General features: G+C 50.5%; 1 protein-coding gene across 1 annotated transcript in view; it reads right to left on the reverse strand.

The window, feature by feature from the left end:
- Positions 1-17,541, reverse strand: part of Dnah10 (dynein axonemal heavy chain 10) — a 116,567-nt gene that overhangs the window by 80,832 nt on the left and 18,194 nt on the right. Inside the window, exons 9-20 of the mRNA XM_057765430.1 lie at positions 16,150-16,340; positions 14,401-14,599; positions 11,730-11,924; positions 10,911-11,081; positions 10,272-10,448; positions 9,253-9,378; positions 7,296-7,468; positions 5,603-5,754; positions 4,702-4,866; positions 3,435-3,642; positions 1,742-1,898; positions 620-1,096 (exon numbers count right to left, since the gene is read on the reverse strand). Coding sequence (XP_057621413.1) covers positions 620-1,096; positions 1,742-1,898; positions 3,435-3,642; positions 4,702-4,866; positions 5,603-5,754; positions 7,296-7,468; positions 9,253-9,378; positions 10,272-10,448; positions 10,911-11,081; positions 11,730-11,924; positions 14,401-14,599; positions 16,150-16,340 — 2,391 coding nt within the window. The remainder of the gene's footprint in view (positions 1-619; positions 1,097-1,741; positions 1,899-3,434; positions 3,643-4,701; positions 4,867-5,602; positions 5,755-7,295; positions 7,469-9,252; positions 9,379-10,271; positions 10,449-10,910; positions 11,082-11,729; positions 11,925-14,400; positions 14,600-16,149; positions 16,341-17,541) is intronic.

Below are 17,541 nucleotides of genomic sequence, written 5' to 3' on the forward strand. Positions count from 1 at the left end.
TTCAGTGGAGACAGAAAACAGCAACAGATGAGACCACCTTCCTCAAGAACAGGGCTCCTTGGTGCTGGTGCAGCCTGCAGGCTAGGGATGTGTGCCGATTAGTTTTGTCAACTTGAGGCAACCTAAAAATTGCTCAGGAAGAGCATCTTGATGAGTAATTGCGTAGCTGAGGCTGGCCTTTGGGCATCTTTGTAGGGAGGAGGGGTTATCTTAATTGTTAAGTGAGGTGGGAAGACCCAGCCCACTGTGGGCAGGACCATTCCCTAGGCAGAGAGTTCCGAACAGTTCAAGAAGAGAATGCTGTCTGAGAGCAAGAGAGCAAGGGCACATTTTTCCTCTCTCTGTTCTTGACTGTGTGTATGACCAGGTGGGTGTTACTAGCTCTCTGAGTTCCTGCCTTTGAACCCCCTCCGTGGTGGACTGTAACCTGAGATTATGAGTAAAATACACCCTATCTCCCTTAAGTCACTTTTTCTTTTGGATATTTAATCACAGCAACAGAAATGAAGCAAGGATAGGATGGAACCCAGGGCCTTTGGATGTGCTCTGCAAAGCTCTACCACAGAGCTACGCCACCGCCTCTGAAGATCTGTTTGAAATAAAGGTGGCGTTGGCATACCTCGATCTCATCCCGGAGACTAAAAAGCTCCTCCTTGGCAGACTCGTTGAGGAGCTTCCCCAGCGAAATCACCCAGGACTTGGCATTTTCTTGCACAGTGGTGGCCAGTGGCCCAAGCTGCAGCCGGATGCAGTGCTCATCCTTGACCAGCGGGTGGCGCATGACGTCCGCCGCGATCTTGGAGTAGAACTGCAGCTTCTCGTCGTAGGCCACATAGGCTGGCTTCTTGGCTGCAAACTTCTCCATCACGATGGACTTGTCCAGCTTCCAGAGGGGCCGGTAGCGTTTCCACCTCTGCAGGTATTTCATGAGGTTCACTAGGAGCCTGTGGATATTTTGGGGGATCATAACAGCTTGATCCATGATCTGGGGGTTCAAGGAGATGTCATTGTAGAAGCTCAGGATGATGACTTCCTCCTCCTCGCCCTTCTGAGGGGGGCATTCGATGCAGCTGCCGTTCATCCAGCGCACAAAATACTGGCAGGAGAGCAGGCGGAGGTGAGCGGTGAGCACCGAGCACCGTGTGCCTCCTGGGCGTATACTAGTCCCTGGTGACGAGCCCTGCTATGATGGACGGTCTCACCTCACAGGCTTCAAGACTAGCCTTGACGTCACCATCCCCTGCCTCAGCCTCAATGGTAGGATTACAGATGTGTGCCGCCATGCCCTGCTATGCTCCCTTCCCTCCTTCCCTGTAACCCCAGCACTAGGGAGGTGGAAGCAGAAAGATCAGAAACTCAAGGTCCTCCTTGGTTAATAGGGAGTTTGAAGCTACAGGCCATATGATTTAAAAAAAAAAAAAGGTAAATTTTTTGGTTCCTGTCCTGGAACTAGCTCTTCTAGACCAGGCTGGCCTCGAACTCACAGACATCCGCCTGCCTCCCGAGTGCTGTGATTAAAGGCGGCGCCACCACCGCCCGGCAAAAAGGTAAATTTTTAAAAAGAAAAAAAAGGTAGGATGGGGTGAATGGAACCAGGATTGGGCTATGGGACTGCCCCTAAATTTGATGGCTTCACAGAGGCCAGAGGCAGTCATGTCTGGTGGGCCCCTCTCCGACTGTATCAACCAGCGAGCAGCCGACAAGCAGAAGAGCTACTGTTTCCCGGTGACCTCCGCGTTACCTTGGTGATCTCCACGCAGTTGCGGGTGCAGTGGACACACATCTTATCGATCTCGGTGGCGTTGGGGTGGAGGATGATCTCCGGAGCTGACAGGATGGTTTCCGCTTGGAACAGAGGAGCATTTCCCAGGATCAGAGAGTTGAAAGCCTGCAAATTCCTAAGTGGGGGGAACGCAAGGGACGTAGGACTCAGGGTATGAAACACACCAAGCGCCGATGGAGGGGACAGAGTCTGGGGCCGAGGGAAGGGTCTGCTACACACTGTAAGCCACCATGTTGGGGGGACCATTGCCCCCTTTGCCTACTTTTATACACCTTGGTCATTTCTTTTTTTTTTTTTTTTTTTTTTGGTTTTTCGAGACAGGGTTTCTCTGTGGCTTTGGAGCCTGTCCTGGAACTAGCTCTTGTAGACCAGGCTAGTCTCGAACTCACAGAGATCCGCCTGCCTCTGCCTCCCGAGTGCTGGGATTAAAGGTCTGGCACCTCGGTCATTTCTGCTTGGGGAATCAAACGCCTACTGGTGGGAAATAGTAACAAACACCGACCACCCAAAAGTCATCCCCAGCAGCACTCTGCCCCCTGGGCACGCTGTCTGATCTTCCGTGGTGACCATTCAAAAGGTGTCCATCCCCTCGCTTTGTCCTCTCTCCTCGGTCTCCAGAGGACAGGGCCCGTGTCTGTGACCAAGATCTAGTCCAGGCCCCAGCACATGGCTACTTCCGATAAAGCTTGGTTGGCTGGATGCACCGGTACATGGGTGAGTGGATGAAGGCACGGGTGTGTGGTAGCCAAACGAATGGATGGATAGATGGTGATGGGAGAGTAGATAGATGGATGATGGGTAGACGGATGGAATGGAGAAATGGATGTGTGCATGCATGAGTGGTGGATGGATGGATGGATGGATGGATGGATGGATGGATGGATGGATAATGGGAAGATATAACATTATGGAAGGTAAACATTATGGAAAGTAGCTCCCGATAGGATGCTCCATAGAACCTAAGTTTGGTTTCCAGCATCCAAGCCAGGTGGTTCACACCTGTCCATCACTCCGGCTGCAGGGACAGCCAACCATATGCCCGTCACTCTGGCTGTAGGGACAGCCGACCACCAGCCCCACAGCTCCTGCACTCATGATCATATACGTGTAATTTAAAATTAAATATTTTTAAATGTGTTTATGTTTTCAAAAAGGGCACTCTGGTGCAATGATGCCACCTTCAGAGCCTGACTCAGGAGTCATGGGGATGGCACTCGTGGGCTGGCTCTTAGAATGACCCTGAGCTACAGTGTGTATGTGTCTCCCAGTTGGCCGAGCTACGCTGCTGGACCACAGGATCCACAGAGGACGGCAGCTTTGGTGTTGGACTGTCATGAGAAATCAGAACTCAGTACGCAGTCACCATTCCAACCGGTGATTGACTGTAGCCGGGAAAGAGAGCTGGACCACCTGTCCTCCAAGTCCATCTCTCAACATAAACAAGCTCTTCTGGGGCCTTCTGCTGCCAGACAAATGTGGTTACTCTGTCTTTCAGAGGCAGAGAGGCACACAGCAGCCTCGTATACCAGAAGGGGTTCATAGGAACAGGGGCCCACACAGAGGTCACCCCTCCCTGGTCAGCCTCCCCATCCAGCTGCCCATTCCAGCCTGTGAGTCATGACCAACCCAGGCACGACTCAGGTGGGCTTACTTCAGGATGAGCTTCCCCAAGACGTCATAGATTCTGCCTTCCCAGTACTCGTAGTAGGAGGCCAGTTTGGGGGCCCTGCCTGTGTTGGTATGCACAACTAGACCTTCAACTTTCGTCAGCAGTGGTCCGATGGCCAGGTACCACCGGACCATGTGGTCCACGTCTTTGGCCCTTTCTCGTTCGATGTGCTCGAAGAATTCCTTCACACCTGTAGAGAAGGGCACAAGATACATAGAGCAGCTGTGGCTCAGAGGACTTCACAACAGACGTGTCCACACATCAGCCATGTCAGGGGCCGGTCCACACATCAGCCATGAGTCATGGCTGTCCACACATCAAGCATGGGTCATGGCTGTCCACACATTATCAGCCATGGGTCAGGGACCTGTCCACACATCAGGCATGGGTCATAGCTGTCCACACATTATCAGCCATGGGTCAGGGACCTGACCGCACATCAGTCATGGGTAAAGGCCATTCACACATCAGCTGTGGGTCATGAGTCATATGTACTCATGAAAATGGAGTTGATGATCTCAAGACAAAAGCAAGTGATGGCAGACAGGGCCGGGACGGATGCAGGGCACCATCATAGTGGCTGTAATGCTTGTCTTCGATTCTTTGACGACTAGTTTTCTTCAGTTCCTTATTGACTAATTAGGGACAATTTAAAATACCTCTAGCATAATGAAAAGTAAAAATAAGCCCATACAATATAGTTATCTGATTGTTAACAAAGTTACACAGCTTGGTGTGGTGGCATGCACCTGCAATCCCAGCGCTGAGGCAGAGAGGATGGCAAGTTCAAGGCCAGCTTGGGCAACAAAGTGAGAACCCATCTCAAGAACAGGTAAGTCAGCTGGGCAGTGGTGGCGCACACCTTTAATCCCAGCACTCAGGAGGCAGAGACAGGCGGATCTCTGTGAGTTCAAGGCCAGCCTGGTCTACGTAGTGAGACCTTGTCTTTCTCAAAATAAAGAATCTGGAGGACTGGTGCTGTCCTGGCGGCAAAGCCCTTCGCTGAGCACATGAGAGGCCCTGGTTCTAGCTTAGGACTGGAGCCACCAATGGTCACAAGCTGTGAAACTACTAAGTAACACAGAATATGGCAGAGGGTGGGACACGGGACACAGCCGTAAGACCTCCCAGTAAAGGGCTGGGGTGGTTAGACCGGGTTATTCCAGTCACTGAATGCCTGGAGCATAGAGATGGTGACCACGGGGCCTCTCTTTCATCCCACGACGGACGAGCTAGAAGCGAGGCCTACCTGGGAGCCCCTCCTCGGTTTTGGAGACTGGGTACCTAAAGAGGTTGACAGACTCGATTAGCGTAAGCCTGGAGGTGATGTCCTCCGCATTCTTGTGAATCTGGTGGACAAGAGACTCGAACTTGCCGATGGCCTGTTTGCAGCGATTGATGTAGTCAGCGATTCCTTGGGAGAAGAGGAAGCAACTTGGTTCCATCCCTGCTGTCCCTGGCCCTCCCACCAGCACTCGTGAGACCCATGGTGATGCCACTTAGTTCACAGACCCTGTCCCTGCACCTGTGTGGACTGAGCCATTGCTAAGAGCCACTCATCCCCTGAAGGCTTGGGACCAAGATGTCTGTAGGTCAGGAATCTACCAGGCTTAGCATTGCATTCACAGATTCATTTGTGTTCATATTTGTGTGTATACATATGTGTGTGCACATATATGCATATGTACACGTGTGTGCATATGTGAATGTACACATACATGCATAAGTGTGTGTATACGTTGTATGTGTATGCATGTGTATATGTGTGTGTTTATGTGTGTGCACTTAATAAATTTGTGTAGTTTACATTCAGATATTGTGATATTTTGGTTTTACAAGATCATTGCTTACAGTCCCTCTAGGTACTGGGCGGGTGACTCAGTGGGTAAGTGTATTTGTTCTGTAAACATGAGGACCTGAGTTTGAATCTCTGGCATGCACGTACATAGTTGGGCAAGCCCATGCATACCTATAACCCCAGCATTGTGGGCAGAGACAGGCAGGACCTGAGCTCTCTGGAGAGCCTCTTGAGAAGTAAGAGACTCTGCCTTGACACCATCCTCTGGCCTCTGCATGCACACAGCACACCACACACACACAAGAAATACACGTAAAACAAACTGTAAGGTGACCAGGAGCTGTGCGGTTACCTAGTGAGTTCCAGTTCAGCCTCTTGTACCCAGAGCGGAACACCCTGAGCAGCTCCTGGGAATGGTCATCCAGGAGGGCCATCTCTGCCTCGTTCAGCGTGTTGATGAGCAGGTGGTAATGGTCCAGCATGCGCTGGATGCCCTCCGTGTACCTGTGTGCCCAGCAGAGGGAACAGTGAGAGATGCAGGGCAGGACGTGAGAACCACAGTAGCGTGGCCCCCAGAGGCCTGACTCGCTTCCGTCAGGACATCTGCAGAGGGCTGGGATGAGGCTCAGGGCCAGAGCAGTTGTGAGTGCTAGGCCCTGTCTGTCCTCAGAACAGTTCCAGGGGCAACTGTCCCTCACATCCACAGGGAGGGTCTGATAGTGTCCTGTGCCCAGAGGAGCAGCTCCACTTGTGAGTCACTGCTGAGTTGACTCCCGATGTGGTCAGTATTGCTAATCATTCACCTTCAGTGCTAAAGCTTCCCGCGGATAGACTGTGGGAGGGGCAACCACTGTCTTTAGTCACGCGCCCTTGAGCTGAGCCCACCACAGGCTCTGACCAGTGACAGCCACAACCCTCGGTCGCACAGACCTGGTTAATCTCAAGTCACAAAACAATACAGAGAGATGTGAAGGAGCAGAGAGCTCTGTGAGGGGGGAGGGGAGGAGGAAGGGAGGGAGATGGGGTGGAAGCTGGTTAGTATGCAAAGTGCATATAAGTGAAACTGTAAATATAATAAAAAAATTTTTAAAGAAATGAGTTGGACATAGTGGTGCACACCTTTAATCCCAGCACATGGGAGGCAGAAGCAGGTGGATCTCTCAGTTTTGAGGCCAGCCTGGTCTACAGTGAGTTCTAGGTCAGCCTTCAGCTCTACATAGTCCTGAACTCTTCAGTTTAGCAGCCCCAGGTCCAACTGGACTATAGAGTGAGTTCAAGACCAGCCTAGGCAACTGAGAGAGACCTTGTCCGTCCCCCCCCCCCAAAAATAATTTTTTTGTTTGTTTGTTTTTTCCAAGACAACGTTTCTCCATAGCTTTGGAGCCTGTCCTGGAACTCACTTTGTAGACCAGGCTGGCCTTGAACTCACAGAGATCCGCCTGCCCCTGCCTCCCCAGTGCTGGGATTAAAGGCATGCACCACCACCGCCTGGCAAAATTAATTTTTAAATAAGAATAAAATCAAATTAAAAATGAATAAAGGAAACAAGAGCTTTGAGGGGAGGGCTCCACCACCGCCTTTGGGAGTGTCAGGTAGTGGCGCTGAAGGGACAAACCAGTTGATGAAATGCTTGCCTTGCAAATATGAGGACCTGAGCTCGACCTCCCGCTCCCATGTATAAAGCAGCATGGTGACAAACTCCTACGTCCCAGCACTAGGGAGGCCAAAACAGCTCCCTGTGGCTCACCAGCGGTCAGTGTAGCTAGACCAGGGAGCCTCAGACCAGGGAGAGAGTCTGCCTCAAAAATACGGTGCATGGACAGTGTCTACGGACAATACCCAACTTTGACCTGGGTCCACATGATCATACACTTGGCACACACGTATGTATGCATGCACATGCACACACACATATACACACAGAGACACAGACACAGGCACATACGCACGCGCACACATACATACACACTTTAAAACAACAGTAAAGAGTGTCAAGAGGCCCTGAGACCAAAGTGTCCCCTCTGACTGAAGAAGGGTCTTCTCACCTGAGGAATTTGTCTTCTTGGAGGGCAACATTCCTGGCCAGTTCAGGGACAGTGAATCCCAGCTGCTCTAAGTACTTGGTTTCGTTAATAATCTCTCTGAGAACCGGAGAGAAGTTGATGACAAACATGGCTCCCTTTTCCATAGGGGGTGCGTCCTCAGTCATGATGGTGGTCTGTGGAAGAGACAACACACAGCCTGGAAGTATCTGCCGCTGCTTGTAAAGCTCACTAGACATGATTTACACAGACCAATGGGTCCCTTTCCCCAGCAGATGGACGCAGACCGGACTAGTGTGCCACACAGTCTGTTTTGCAGAGTTGTTCAATAATCTAGTTTCGGGCTGGTGCTCATTGTGTAAAATGTTTGCTCTGGAAGCAGGAAGACCTAAGTTTGGATGCTCAATGCCGTGTAGAATTTCAGGCATATGTGCACATGTGCATACCACAAATAATATCAGAAAGAGAGAGAGAGAGAGAGAGAGAGAGAGAGAGAGAGAGAGAGAGAGAGAGAACAGAAGGAAGGATTCTTGGGGTTGTAAGGCCAGCCAATCTAGCCAAGTGCATGAGTTCTTGGTTCAGTGAGAGACCCTGTCTCAAAAAATGTTGTTGGGGGTAATTGAGGAAGACACATGATGTCAACCTCTGGTCTCTGCATATGTGAACATACATGCAAACACTACACACACACAACTGGACTACAGAGTGAGATCAAAACCAGCCTAGGCAACTGAGTGAGACCCTGCCCCAAAATAAAAAGGAAGACCGACAGAACTATTTCTCAGCAGTAGAATACCCCAGGGAGGGATTGGGGTGTGGCTAAGTACTTTCTTAGCGTGTACAAGGCTCCTACTGCAAACCCCAGCCCTAGGGACTGGGGGAGAAAGAATTCTACTTAGTTGCCAATATTAGAATACTAGGTGAAGTCCTAGAAAAAATCATGTTGGCAGGCACAGGCTAGAATTGGGTCGCTGACTCCCTTGGGGGCCAGACTCTGAACACCCCAGCTCCCCCAAGTTTATGACACTCTGCCCTCATGGCAAAGAAGCTGCCCACTAGAAAGAGTTTCAGGGACAGCAGACACAAACCACCAGGTCAACAGACACCGACCTCCTGAGTGGTGGCCCCATGCCAGGCCCAAAGCCAAAGTTCAAAACCAGTCACCTGGGGGCCTTCGAGGTGACTGGTGAGAAAAGGTGCTTGCCACCAACCTGCGTTCAGTCCCTGGAGCCCACATGGAGGAAAAAAACTGGACCTGCAAGCTGTCCTCTGATGGCCACACGCACACAGAGGTGCACACACATCCACACGCTAATGAGTCCTGTAAAACCCATCGCCTGTGGCTCATGAAGAGTCAATTAGGACAGCACAGATCTCTGTCATTCAGTACACTCAATTATTTTAATTCATATCATGTGTGCAGGTATATGGAGGGTGTGCACATATGTAAATACATAAATACATGTCTGTACATGGATGTGAAGGACAGACAGCAACCTCAGGCATCATTTCTCCCCTGCCTTCTGTCTTTTTTAAAAAAGATTTATTTTATATATATATATATATACATATGTGTATATATATATGAATATGAATGAGGGGAGTGGGTATATACACATGAATGCAGGTAACTAGGGTCCAGAAGAGAACATCAATCCCCCTCCCTCTCCCCATGTGGACATGAGGAATCAAGTCTGGGTCCTCTCTCTACAAGAGCAGCATACACCCTTAACCCCTGAGCCGTCATCTCTCCAGCCACACTTTTTCTTTTGAGGCAGGGTCTCTCACTGCCTGGAAACACCCAAGGTGCGCCTGCTTCCGGCTGAGCCGTCTCCCCAGCCCCTCGACTTGTTTTCTGAAGGAGAATACCGAGCCACCCAAGGGGTGCATGTAGCTGCTGCTGTCCATGGCACCTCTGTTCCCCTTCCTGTCCCCTCTGTGGCGGGGAGGGAGGGCCCACCTTGGTGAGAAGGCTCTTCTTCATGAGGTGTGGGAGGCTCAGCTCCGTGCTCTCCTTCCACTGCTCATACTTGCGGTCTTCATAGTCCTTCATGGTCCTGCCCACCTCCAGGTACCTCTGCTTTACCTGCCGGGAAGTGGAACCACCATCACCTTCTCCTTGCTCTACTGCCCCCACATAAACTATATGGATTTTTTAAAGATTTATTTTATTTTTAATTATGTGTGTATGAGTGTGCATATGCACATAGGTGTGAGTGCCCACGAAGGCCAGAGGTATCGGATCCCCTGGAGCTAGAGAGGTACCATCGGCTGTGAGCCACACAGCATGAGAACTACAAGTCTCCTGAGAAAGCCGTACTCGCTCTTAACCACTGAGCTCTCTCTCCAGCCCTGAACTCTATGGTTCTTTAACGAAAACATCTGTCAGCCTCTGCTTTACCACATACAAAAAGCTTTGGTGTAAGAGATGGCCAGTGTCAAGAAGACAGTGGTCATGAGCATGTGGCTCAGCTGGAAGAGCATTTGCTTAACCTAACCTCAGGGCTCCACCCCCAGCACCACACAAGCCAATGCGGTGTCGCTTATCTCTGATCCCAGAACCTGGGAGATGGAGGCAGGAGAATCAGGAGTTCAAAGTCCTCTCAGCTACACAGTGAGTTCGAGGTCAGACAGCTATGTAGGACCCCGCCTCAAAAATAAATCTAAAAGAGGATGGACGGATAGATAGATAGATAGATAGATAGATAGATAGATAGATAGATAGATAAATAGATAGACGAATGGACCGACAGACAGAGATACATAAATGAATGACAATAGTCATCCTTCAAAGCAAAGTCAAATCTAAGGAGAAGCAGTCAGGCATTATGGGGACAGAGACTGGAAGAGAAGGAAGAAGGAAACAAGAAGGAAGCCTTAGATACGGATACTCAGGAATCAGGTCATGCCACTGGCCAGTCGAGGTGGCAGCCACCCAGCTAGAGGAGCACAGCGCAGCCTCCAGAGGCGGTGACACACCTCCTGGCCGCGTTCACTGTCCAGGAGTTCCTGGACCTCCTGGAACCGGAGGATGGTATGCTTGATCCTGTAGAAGAGGGAGCGCTCCCAGCAGATGGCACCCGCCACCGGAGGGTGATTCTTGTACAGCGGCGGGTTGTCCAGGTTCTGCACAAAGATCTTATTAACGATGTCGATCTGAAAAGTGAGTGGGCGCTCTGGTCAGCCTCCCGTGGGCCGTGCCAGACAGGCAAGACTTAGGTGCAGGAGGGAATTTTGCAAGGAATGCAAATAAGGGCTGAGCATGGCAGAGCCCTGGGGCAGCTGAGACTCTGGGGTCCACCCCCAGCCCTGGCTGTGGGAGGACATCAAGGCAATAAAAAATGAATAATAAATAAATAAATAAAATAAGATACAGTGCAATATTTACTACTTTTTTCTTTCTTGTGCTCTCAATCTCTTTCCCTCTAAGCATCCCAAGTTGTGTGCATTAAAATAGCAAACCACACACCTCGCATATACTGATTTGATTGAATTATTTGAAATCCATAAACCTCTTCTAGAGGTGACCCCTGGCCGATGTTCCTTTGAAAGGAATGTCTCTAGGCTGGGCTGTGGCCTTGTGTTCACAGCCCAGGCAGCCGTGAGTTTCCTGGTTACCTCCTTGCAGTACTGAGCCAGAATGTCATTAAACTTCATCATCATCTGCCGGTTGATGGCCTCCCGGGAGCGGATATGCTTAAACTTTAACAACATGTCAAAGGCCGCTTCAGCCGACCGGAGCGTTTTGAAAGATTCGTCAATAAAATTTTTTGCTTCTTTCTCAATAACCTGTCAGAAGAAAAAAAATAAGGAAGGAAGGAAGGAAGGAAGGAAGGAAGGAAGGAAGGAAGGAAGGAAGGAAGGAAGGAGAGGGAGGGAGGGAGGGAGGGAGGGAGGGAGGGAGGGAGGGAGGGAGGGAGGGAAGGCTGAAAAAAAAGCAGCTGCTATCGTGGTCTTTCAAGAAACCAGGGTGGAGGATTCAGCAGCTTGGGACAAGCCTCTGTCCTGTCTCAATGAGAGTTGCCATTGGGTCAGAGGAACTTGCCTGGACTGGGGGATGGCTCAGTTGGGAAAGTGTTTGCCTTGCAGGCATGAGGACTTAAGTTGGAATGCCAAGACCCACATGAAAAACCTGGGTGGCCACACCTGTTACCCCAACTCTGAGGGTGGGAGCAGAGACAGAGAGAGACCCTGCCTCAAAGGAATATGTGGGGAATGGCAGAGCAGGACAGATGCCTGGCCTCTTCTGGCCTCTGCAGTAGTACACAGACACATGCAACACACACACATACATGCACACATGCACGTACGCACACATGCATGCACACACGCACGCACACGGACAGAGATAGATAAATCCTTAAAAGGAGATGGTAAGCGTGAGCAAACAGGGAAGGCCTCTGCTTCCGTGGCGCAACCGATGGCGGTGTCACTTGCCAGAACTTCAAGCTTGAAGTCATCCATCACGTATTTCCAGTATGGAGAGGACTTGATGCTGAAGGGGTCAAAGCTCAAGCTTTCCATTGGGGTGACCAAGCTGTCTACCCTGCAAAGGACATCGTCGATCCGCTTGGGGTCCCCAGTCACAGCCTTGAGCTCTGGACCAAATATGTTGTAAAATTCCTCCATGACCTGGGGGTAGGACAGAATGGAAGGGGGCTAAGCATTCGACCTTTCTAACCATAAATAGCATTTGAAGATTAGCCTGAAGGCAACCTTCTCCTCATCTGAGACCTTTGGTGCTATATCCTTGCAGCAGGATAAGATTCAGAGGCCCTGGGGCCTGGAGAGATGGCTCAGTGGTTAAGAGCCACACTTACAGAGGACCTGGCTCCCTTTCCCAGCACCCACATGGCAGCTCACACCCCTCTGTATCTTCTCACTCTGGATGCTCCGCTGTGAGCCGGCCACTCTGACTAAACATGACATCATACAAGAGTAACAGAGAGAAGGGGAGCCAGAGTTCCTGCAGGCTGAGGGGGAAGGGGGCTGGTGAGATGCGAAGTAAAAACAGCTGAGCGTGGCGCACGAGTCTCTGCTATTCTGACAATGTTGAAATGAGGATGCACCTGCCGGACGGTGGTGGCGCACGCCTTTAATCCCAGCACTCGGGAGGCATAGGCAGGTGGATCTCTGAGTTTGTGGCCAGCCTGGTCTACAGAGTGAGTTCCAGGACAGCCAGGACTGTTACACAGAAAAACCCTGTCTTGAAAAACAACAACATCAACAAAAAAATCTTATGTATCATTCTAGTGACTCCATATTAGAATAAAGGGATTTATCTATTTATTTTGAGACATGGTCTCGCTGTGTAACTCTGGCTGGCCTGGAACTCTCCAGGTAGACCGGGCTGGCCTCAGGCTCACAGAGATCCACCTACCTCTGCCCTTTCTGTGCAAGGCTGAAAGGCGAGCACCACCACCCTCATCAATTCTGGGTTCCATTCCTCCCACCACATAAAACAGTTGGGTATATGGGTATACCTGTAATTCCAACACTTGGAAGGTGGAGGCAGGAGGGTCAGAAGTTCAAGGTCTTCAATGACAAAGAGAGTTTGAGGCTAGCCTGGGCTACAAGAGACCCTGTCTAAAACATAATAATAAGGATTAAAGGAGAACAATAAAATGTTTAGAAAGAACTTTAAAGTCGCATGCCCTGCACTTTCTTGTCCATGCTGCTGTTATGACAAGGTGAAGAAGGATGTGGGAAGAGATGGTGTCCTGTTTCCACTGTCTTTCCTGCAATGTCCCATTTGTCATGCGTGGGCATGTATATGCCCGTGTGTGTGCATGTGCAACTAGATGCGCACGCGTGTGTGCGTGTGTATATGTGTGTGTGTGTTCGTGACCAGAGGTGGATGTCGAGTGTCTTCCTCACCCACCTTTCTTTTCTTTGAGTCTCTCACTGAACCTGGGACTCTAGGATTCAGCAAGCCTGGTGGCCAAGGAACCCCAGGCACCCACCTCCCCAGCACTAGAGTTACTGCAGGCTCAGCTTAGGCCCTGATGCAGGGGCTGGGGATTTGAACTCAGATCCTCACGCTTGCTCAACCTGTGCTTTGCTGACTGAGCTGCCTCCTCAGACTGTGGAGATGTGGTCAGACCTGGTTTTGCTCTGTCTTGTTCATTTTGTTTCCCCAACAATGAGCGTGAGTTCAGGCACACCGTGGGCTCACCGTGAGTGTGCAAAGTGAATGAGAAGATGGATCCTGTAGTGGCATTTCATTTGTATTTTAATAAATAAAGCTTGCCTGAAGATCAGAGAGTAAAACAGCCCCACTGGTCAGCCTCACAGACCAGGCAGTGGTGGCACACACCTCTAATCCCAGTAGCCACATTAGTTTGCCACAGAAACTGGACAGTAGTGGTGCACACCTTTAATCCCAGCCCTAGAGAGGAGTATAGAGTGGGTGGAGACAGCTCTCACACAGTCTCATTCTGAGGATTCAGGAGGAGACAGGATCGCCATTTTGGACTGAGGTAGAGGTAAGAGCCAGTGACTAGCGGTTTTCTTTTTTTCTGACCTTCAGATTGAACCCCAATATCTGTCTCTGGGTTTTTATTAGACAAATCACCTACAGGCAAGGTCTGTGCTAGCCACCCAGACACTAAACATGCGCCCCTCTACCAAAAAGTAGCGTGGGGTCAGGTCAGTGCCAAGCTGGTCGGTGGTAGACAGGCAAGTACCCAGTACAATGAGAGCTCAGGAGGTGGTCTGCCAGCAGAGGGAGGCGGGGCACAAAGAAGAACCACGGAGCCTGCTGGGAAAATGATTCGGTCAGTAAAAAGCATGAGGACCCACAATAGATGGCCAGGCATGGTGGCCCATGCTTGTAATCCCAGCACCGGGGAGGAGGAGACAGACGAGTTCCTGAGGTTCACTGGCCAGCCAGCTAAGATACACACACACAGCCATAAAAGACCTGGGGTACAGCAGGACATTCTGGTCCATTTTACAATATCCTATATGTTCTTCTTTCAAAAATTTCTAATGGGCCCTTTCAGATCTTCAGAATCTACCCAGCACGGTGGCATCTCCCCATTCAAAGGCCAGAATGTTTCCTTCCATCAGGCAAATCCATACACAACGCAGAAGGCATGGTTCCTACCTGCAGGACATCCGCAAGGTCCTGGCAGATGCTGGCCATGTAGTCTGTTCTCTCAAACAGCCGTTTCCGGTCAAACTCCCATCGTGCCTCCCGACCAGAAGCCTCGATCTTGGCCCGGATGTCGAAGTAGGATTTCTTCCACAGCTTGAGAGTATTTCTGGCCTCCAGGGTTTTGTGCTGGGCGTTCACTCTGTTTTCTCTGTAGGCAGAGATGCCAGGCTTTGAGCAAAGATGCAGCTGCCCACATCTGAGCCACACTCCCCCCAGGGCATTGGTATCCGAGAGGATTCTCCTCCAGGACCTCCCTGGTGCCAAGTCCTCCTCAGGGAATGTTTCTTCATGGGCCACTATGATTTGCAAGGGTGCAAAAAAGCCCCCAAGCTGGATCCAGGCTGTTTGCCCGCAGCCATCCGACCTGGTTCCCAGGAAAGCATGGCTACATGGGCGGGGGTGGGGGGATGACCTTGGTGCCTGTCCTCACGGTCACTGGTGGCAGCCTCGACCTTGGAGCTCAGACCCCGTGTGGAGCTGATCTCACCCACTCGGACAGTGTGGGGAGTGAGAAATGGCTGGGTGCAGCGTGGCGGTAGTGCGTGTGTTTAGCTTTGTGAGACGCTGGGTAAAAATCATCACCTGACAGGCTGCTCCTCCTGAGGGCCCAGGTCTAGGACTGAGCATTCCCTGGCCACTTACCTCAGTTTCTCCAAATGTAAAATCACACGCGTGGTGCTGGAGACGCCACTCAGCCTTTGAGAGCGTGTGGCCAGAGTTCAGATCCCATCATGCACTCTGGGCAGCACACAGTGCGTGTAACTAGAGCCCCGGGGGATCCGATGCCCGCTTCTGGCCTCGGCTGCAGGCACTGCACACACGTGTGCATACCTTCACACAGACACACACCCATGCACATAAGTAAAAATAAAGTAGGTCATGCATGGTGACTCACATCTTTAAGGCCAGCACTTGGGAGGCAGTGGCAGATAGATCTCTATATCAAGTTCCAGGCCGGCCAGAGATACGTAATAAGGCCCAGTCTCAAACACATACATCATTGTGTATTACACAATATAGTCGTACGTGGAATTGCGTATTACAGCGTGTAAATAAAATACATGTTATATTTTAACAATGAAATGCTATGTGGTCATAAAGAGGAATGAAGTCCAGGTGATGCATATAGATCATGGATAAAAGCTTTGGCGATGTCATGACGAACGAAACACCACCCAGAAAAGACTTGCTGTTGCATGATCTCTAGGCCTTGGAACTTGGGGAGGGAAGAGGTTTGAAGTGACTTACTAAAAGGTGCCAGGCTTCTTTAGAAGATGAAAAGGATGTCCTTTTAAATATATGTTCTAAAATTGTGTGTGTGTGTGTGTGTGTGTGTGTGTAGTGCAGTACCCAAGAAGGCCAGGAGGGGGCATCAGATCCCCTGGAGCTCTAATTCCAGGCAGGAGGCTGTAAATTGCCTATGGGCGCTGGAAACTGGACCCAAGTTCTCTGGGAGAACAGCAAAGGCTCTTAATCACTGAGCCACCTTCCCAGTCCTATAAAGAAGGCTCTTAAGTCAACTGATGTGATGGCTGCAACACTGAGAGCATTTGAATCTCTGATATGGTTTTGCAGTGCCGGGGATGAAATCCAGGACTCCGTGCACTAGGCACCTGCTCTATGGCTGAGTCCCCCAGCCCTGAACTACACACAGCCCGGACTCCAGAGGGAGCCCCAGTTGGCCCAGTGGCTTCTCACTTGAACAGGGTGCGCAGGTTGATGACTCTGCACACCCGCTCAGCGATCTCCCAGGCGATGCGCTCCATGAGCGGGATCATCCTCTCGTCCTTGTTATAGTGTCTCGAGATGATCCACACCATGCGGAGGGCGCTCATCATGGATGGGATGGTGTCCAGGACCACGTGGAAGTTGGAACCGTGTGTGATGTTCTACAAAAGTCAGACAGGGTCAGAAGAGGGGCTTAGCCTCTCTCTGAGAACTCTCTCTCTCTCTGGACATCTTAAACAGGGTGCCCAGGCTAGCCTCAAAATCACTACGTAGCAGAGGACAACCTTCAACTCCTGCCTTCAACTCCTGACCCTCTTCCATTTTCCGAGTACTGGGATTCCATGTGTGCACCACCATACCTGGTCCTGTAGAGTTTTTGTTTGCTTGTTTATTTGTTTATTTGAGACAGGATCTCACTGTGTAGCACAGACTGGCCTGACAGTCTGGATTCTTCTGTCTCAGCCTCCTGAGTGTTGGGAGGATAGAAGTGCTATGGTGGTTTGGAAGAAAATGCTTCCCCCAGGGAGGGGCACTGTTGGAAGGTGTGGCCTTGTTAGAGGAAGCCTGCCTCTGTGGGAGTGAATTTTGCAGTCTCTTATGCTCAAACTATGCCCAGTGTGGCACACAGTTTACTTCCTGTTGCCTGCCGATCAAGACATAGAACTTTCAGCTCCTTCTCCAGCACCGTGTCTGCCTGTCTGCTGCCATGCTTCCTGTCATGAAGATAACAGACTAAACCTCTGAAACTGTAAGCCAAGCCAACTAAATGGCTTCCTTTTATAACAATTTCTGTGGTCATGGTGTCTCTTCACAGCACTAGAAACCCTGAGAAAGACAGGAGCATCACCATGCCCGGCTTCACTGATACACTACCTAGATGACTTGGTGAACACCTGAAACGAGGGAGAAAGCCCTCTGGATTGCCACACTGGATAATTTAGGGGATAATGGCAAAACAGCTCTGGTGTTTTCCCCAAATATATTCTTTATCTGATGTTAGTTAAATTGGTAGATGAGGACTCACTGTCTATACATGGGAGTATACACACACACAGACACACATACACAGACACACACACACATACACACACAGACACATACACACACAGACACACACAGACACAGACAGACACACACACACACACACACTAGGGTAGTATGCTTTTCCAAGCACAACTATTAGTCATTTATTTGTCCTCTAGAACGAAATTAAGAAGGAGGAGTGTGGGCCGGGCGGTGGTGGCGCACGCCTTTAATCCCAGCACTTGGGAGGCAGAGGCAGGCGGATCTCTGTGAGTTCGAGACCAGCCTGGTCTACAAGAGCTAGTTCCAGGACAGGCTCCAAAACCACAGAGAAACCCT

Source organism: Chionomys nivalis, chromosome 3 (assembly GCF_950005125.1).
Source record: "Chionomys nivalis chromosome 3, mChiNiv1.1, whole genome shotgun sequence".
NCBI classification, from domain to species: domain Eukaryota; kingdom Metazoa; phylum Chordata; class Mammalia; order Rodentia; family Cricetidae; genus Chionomys; species Chionomys nivalis.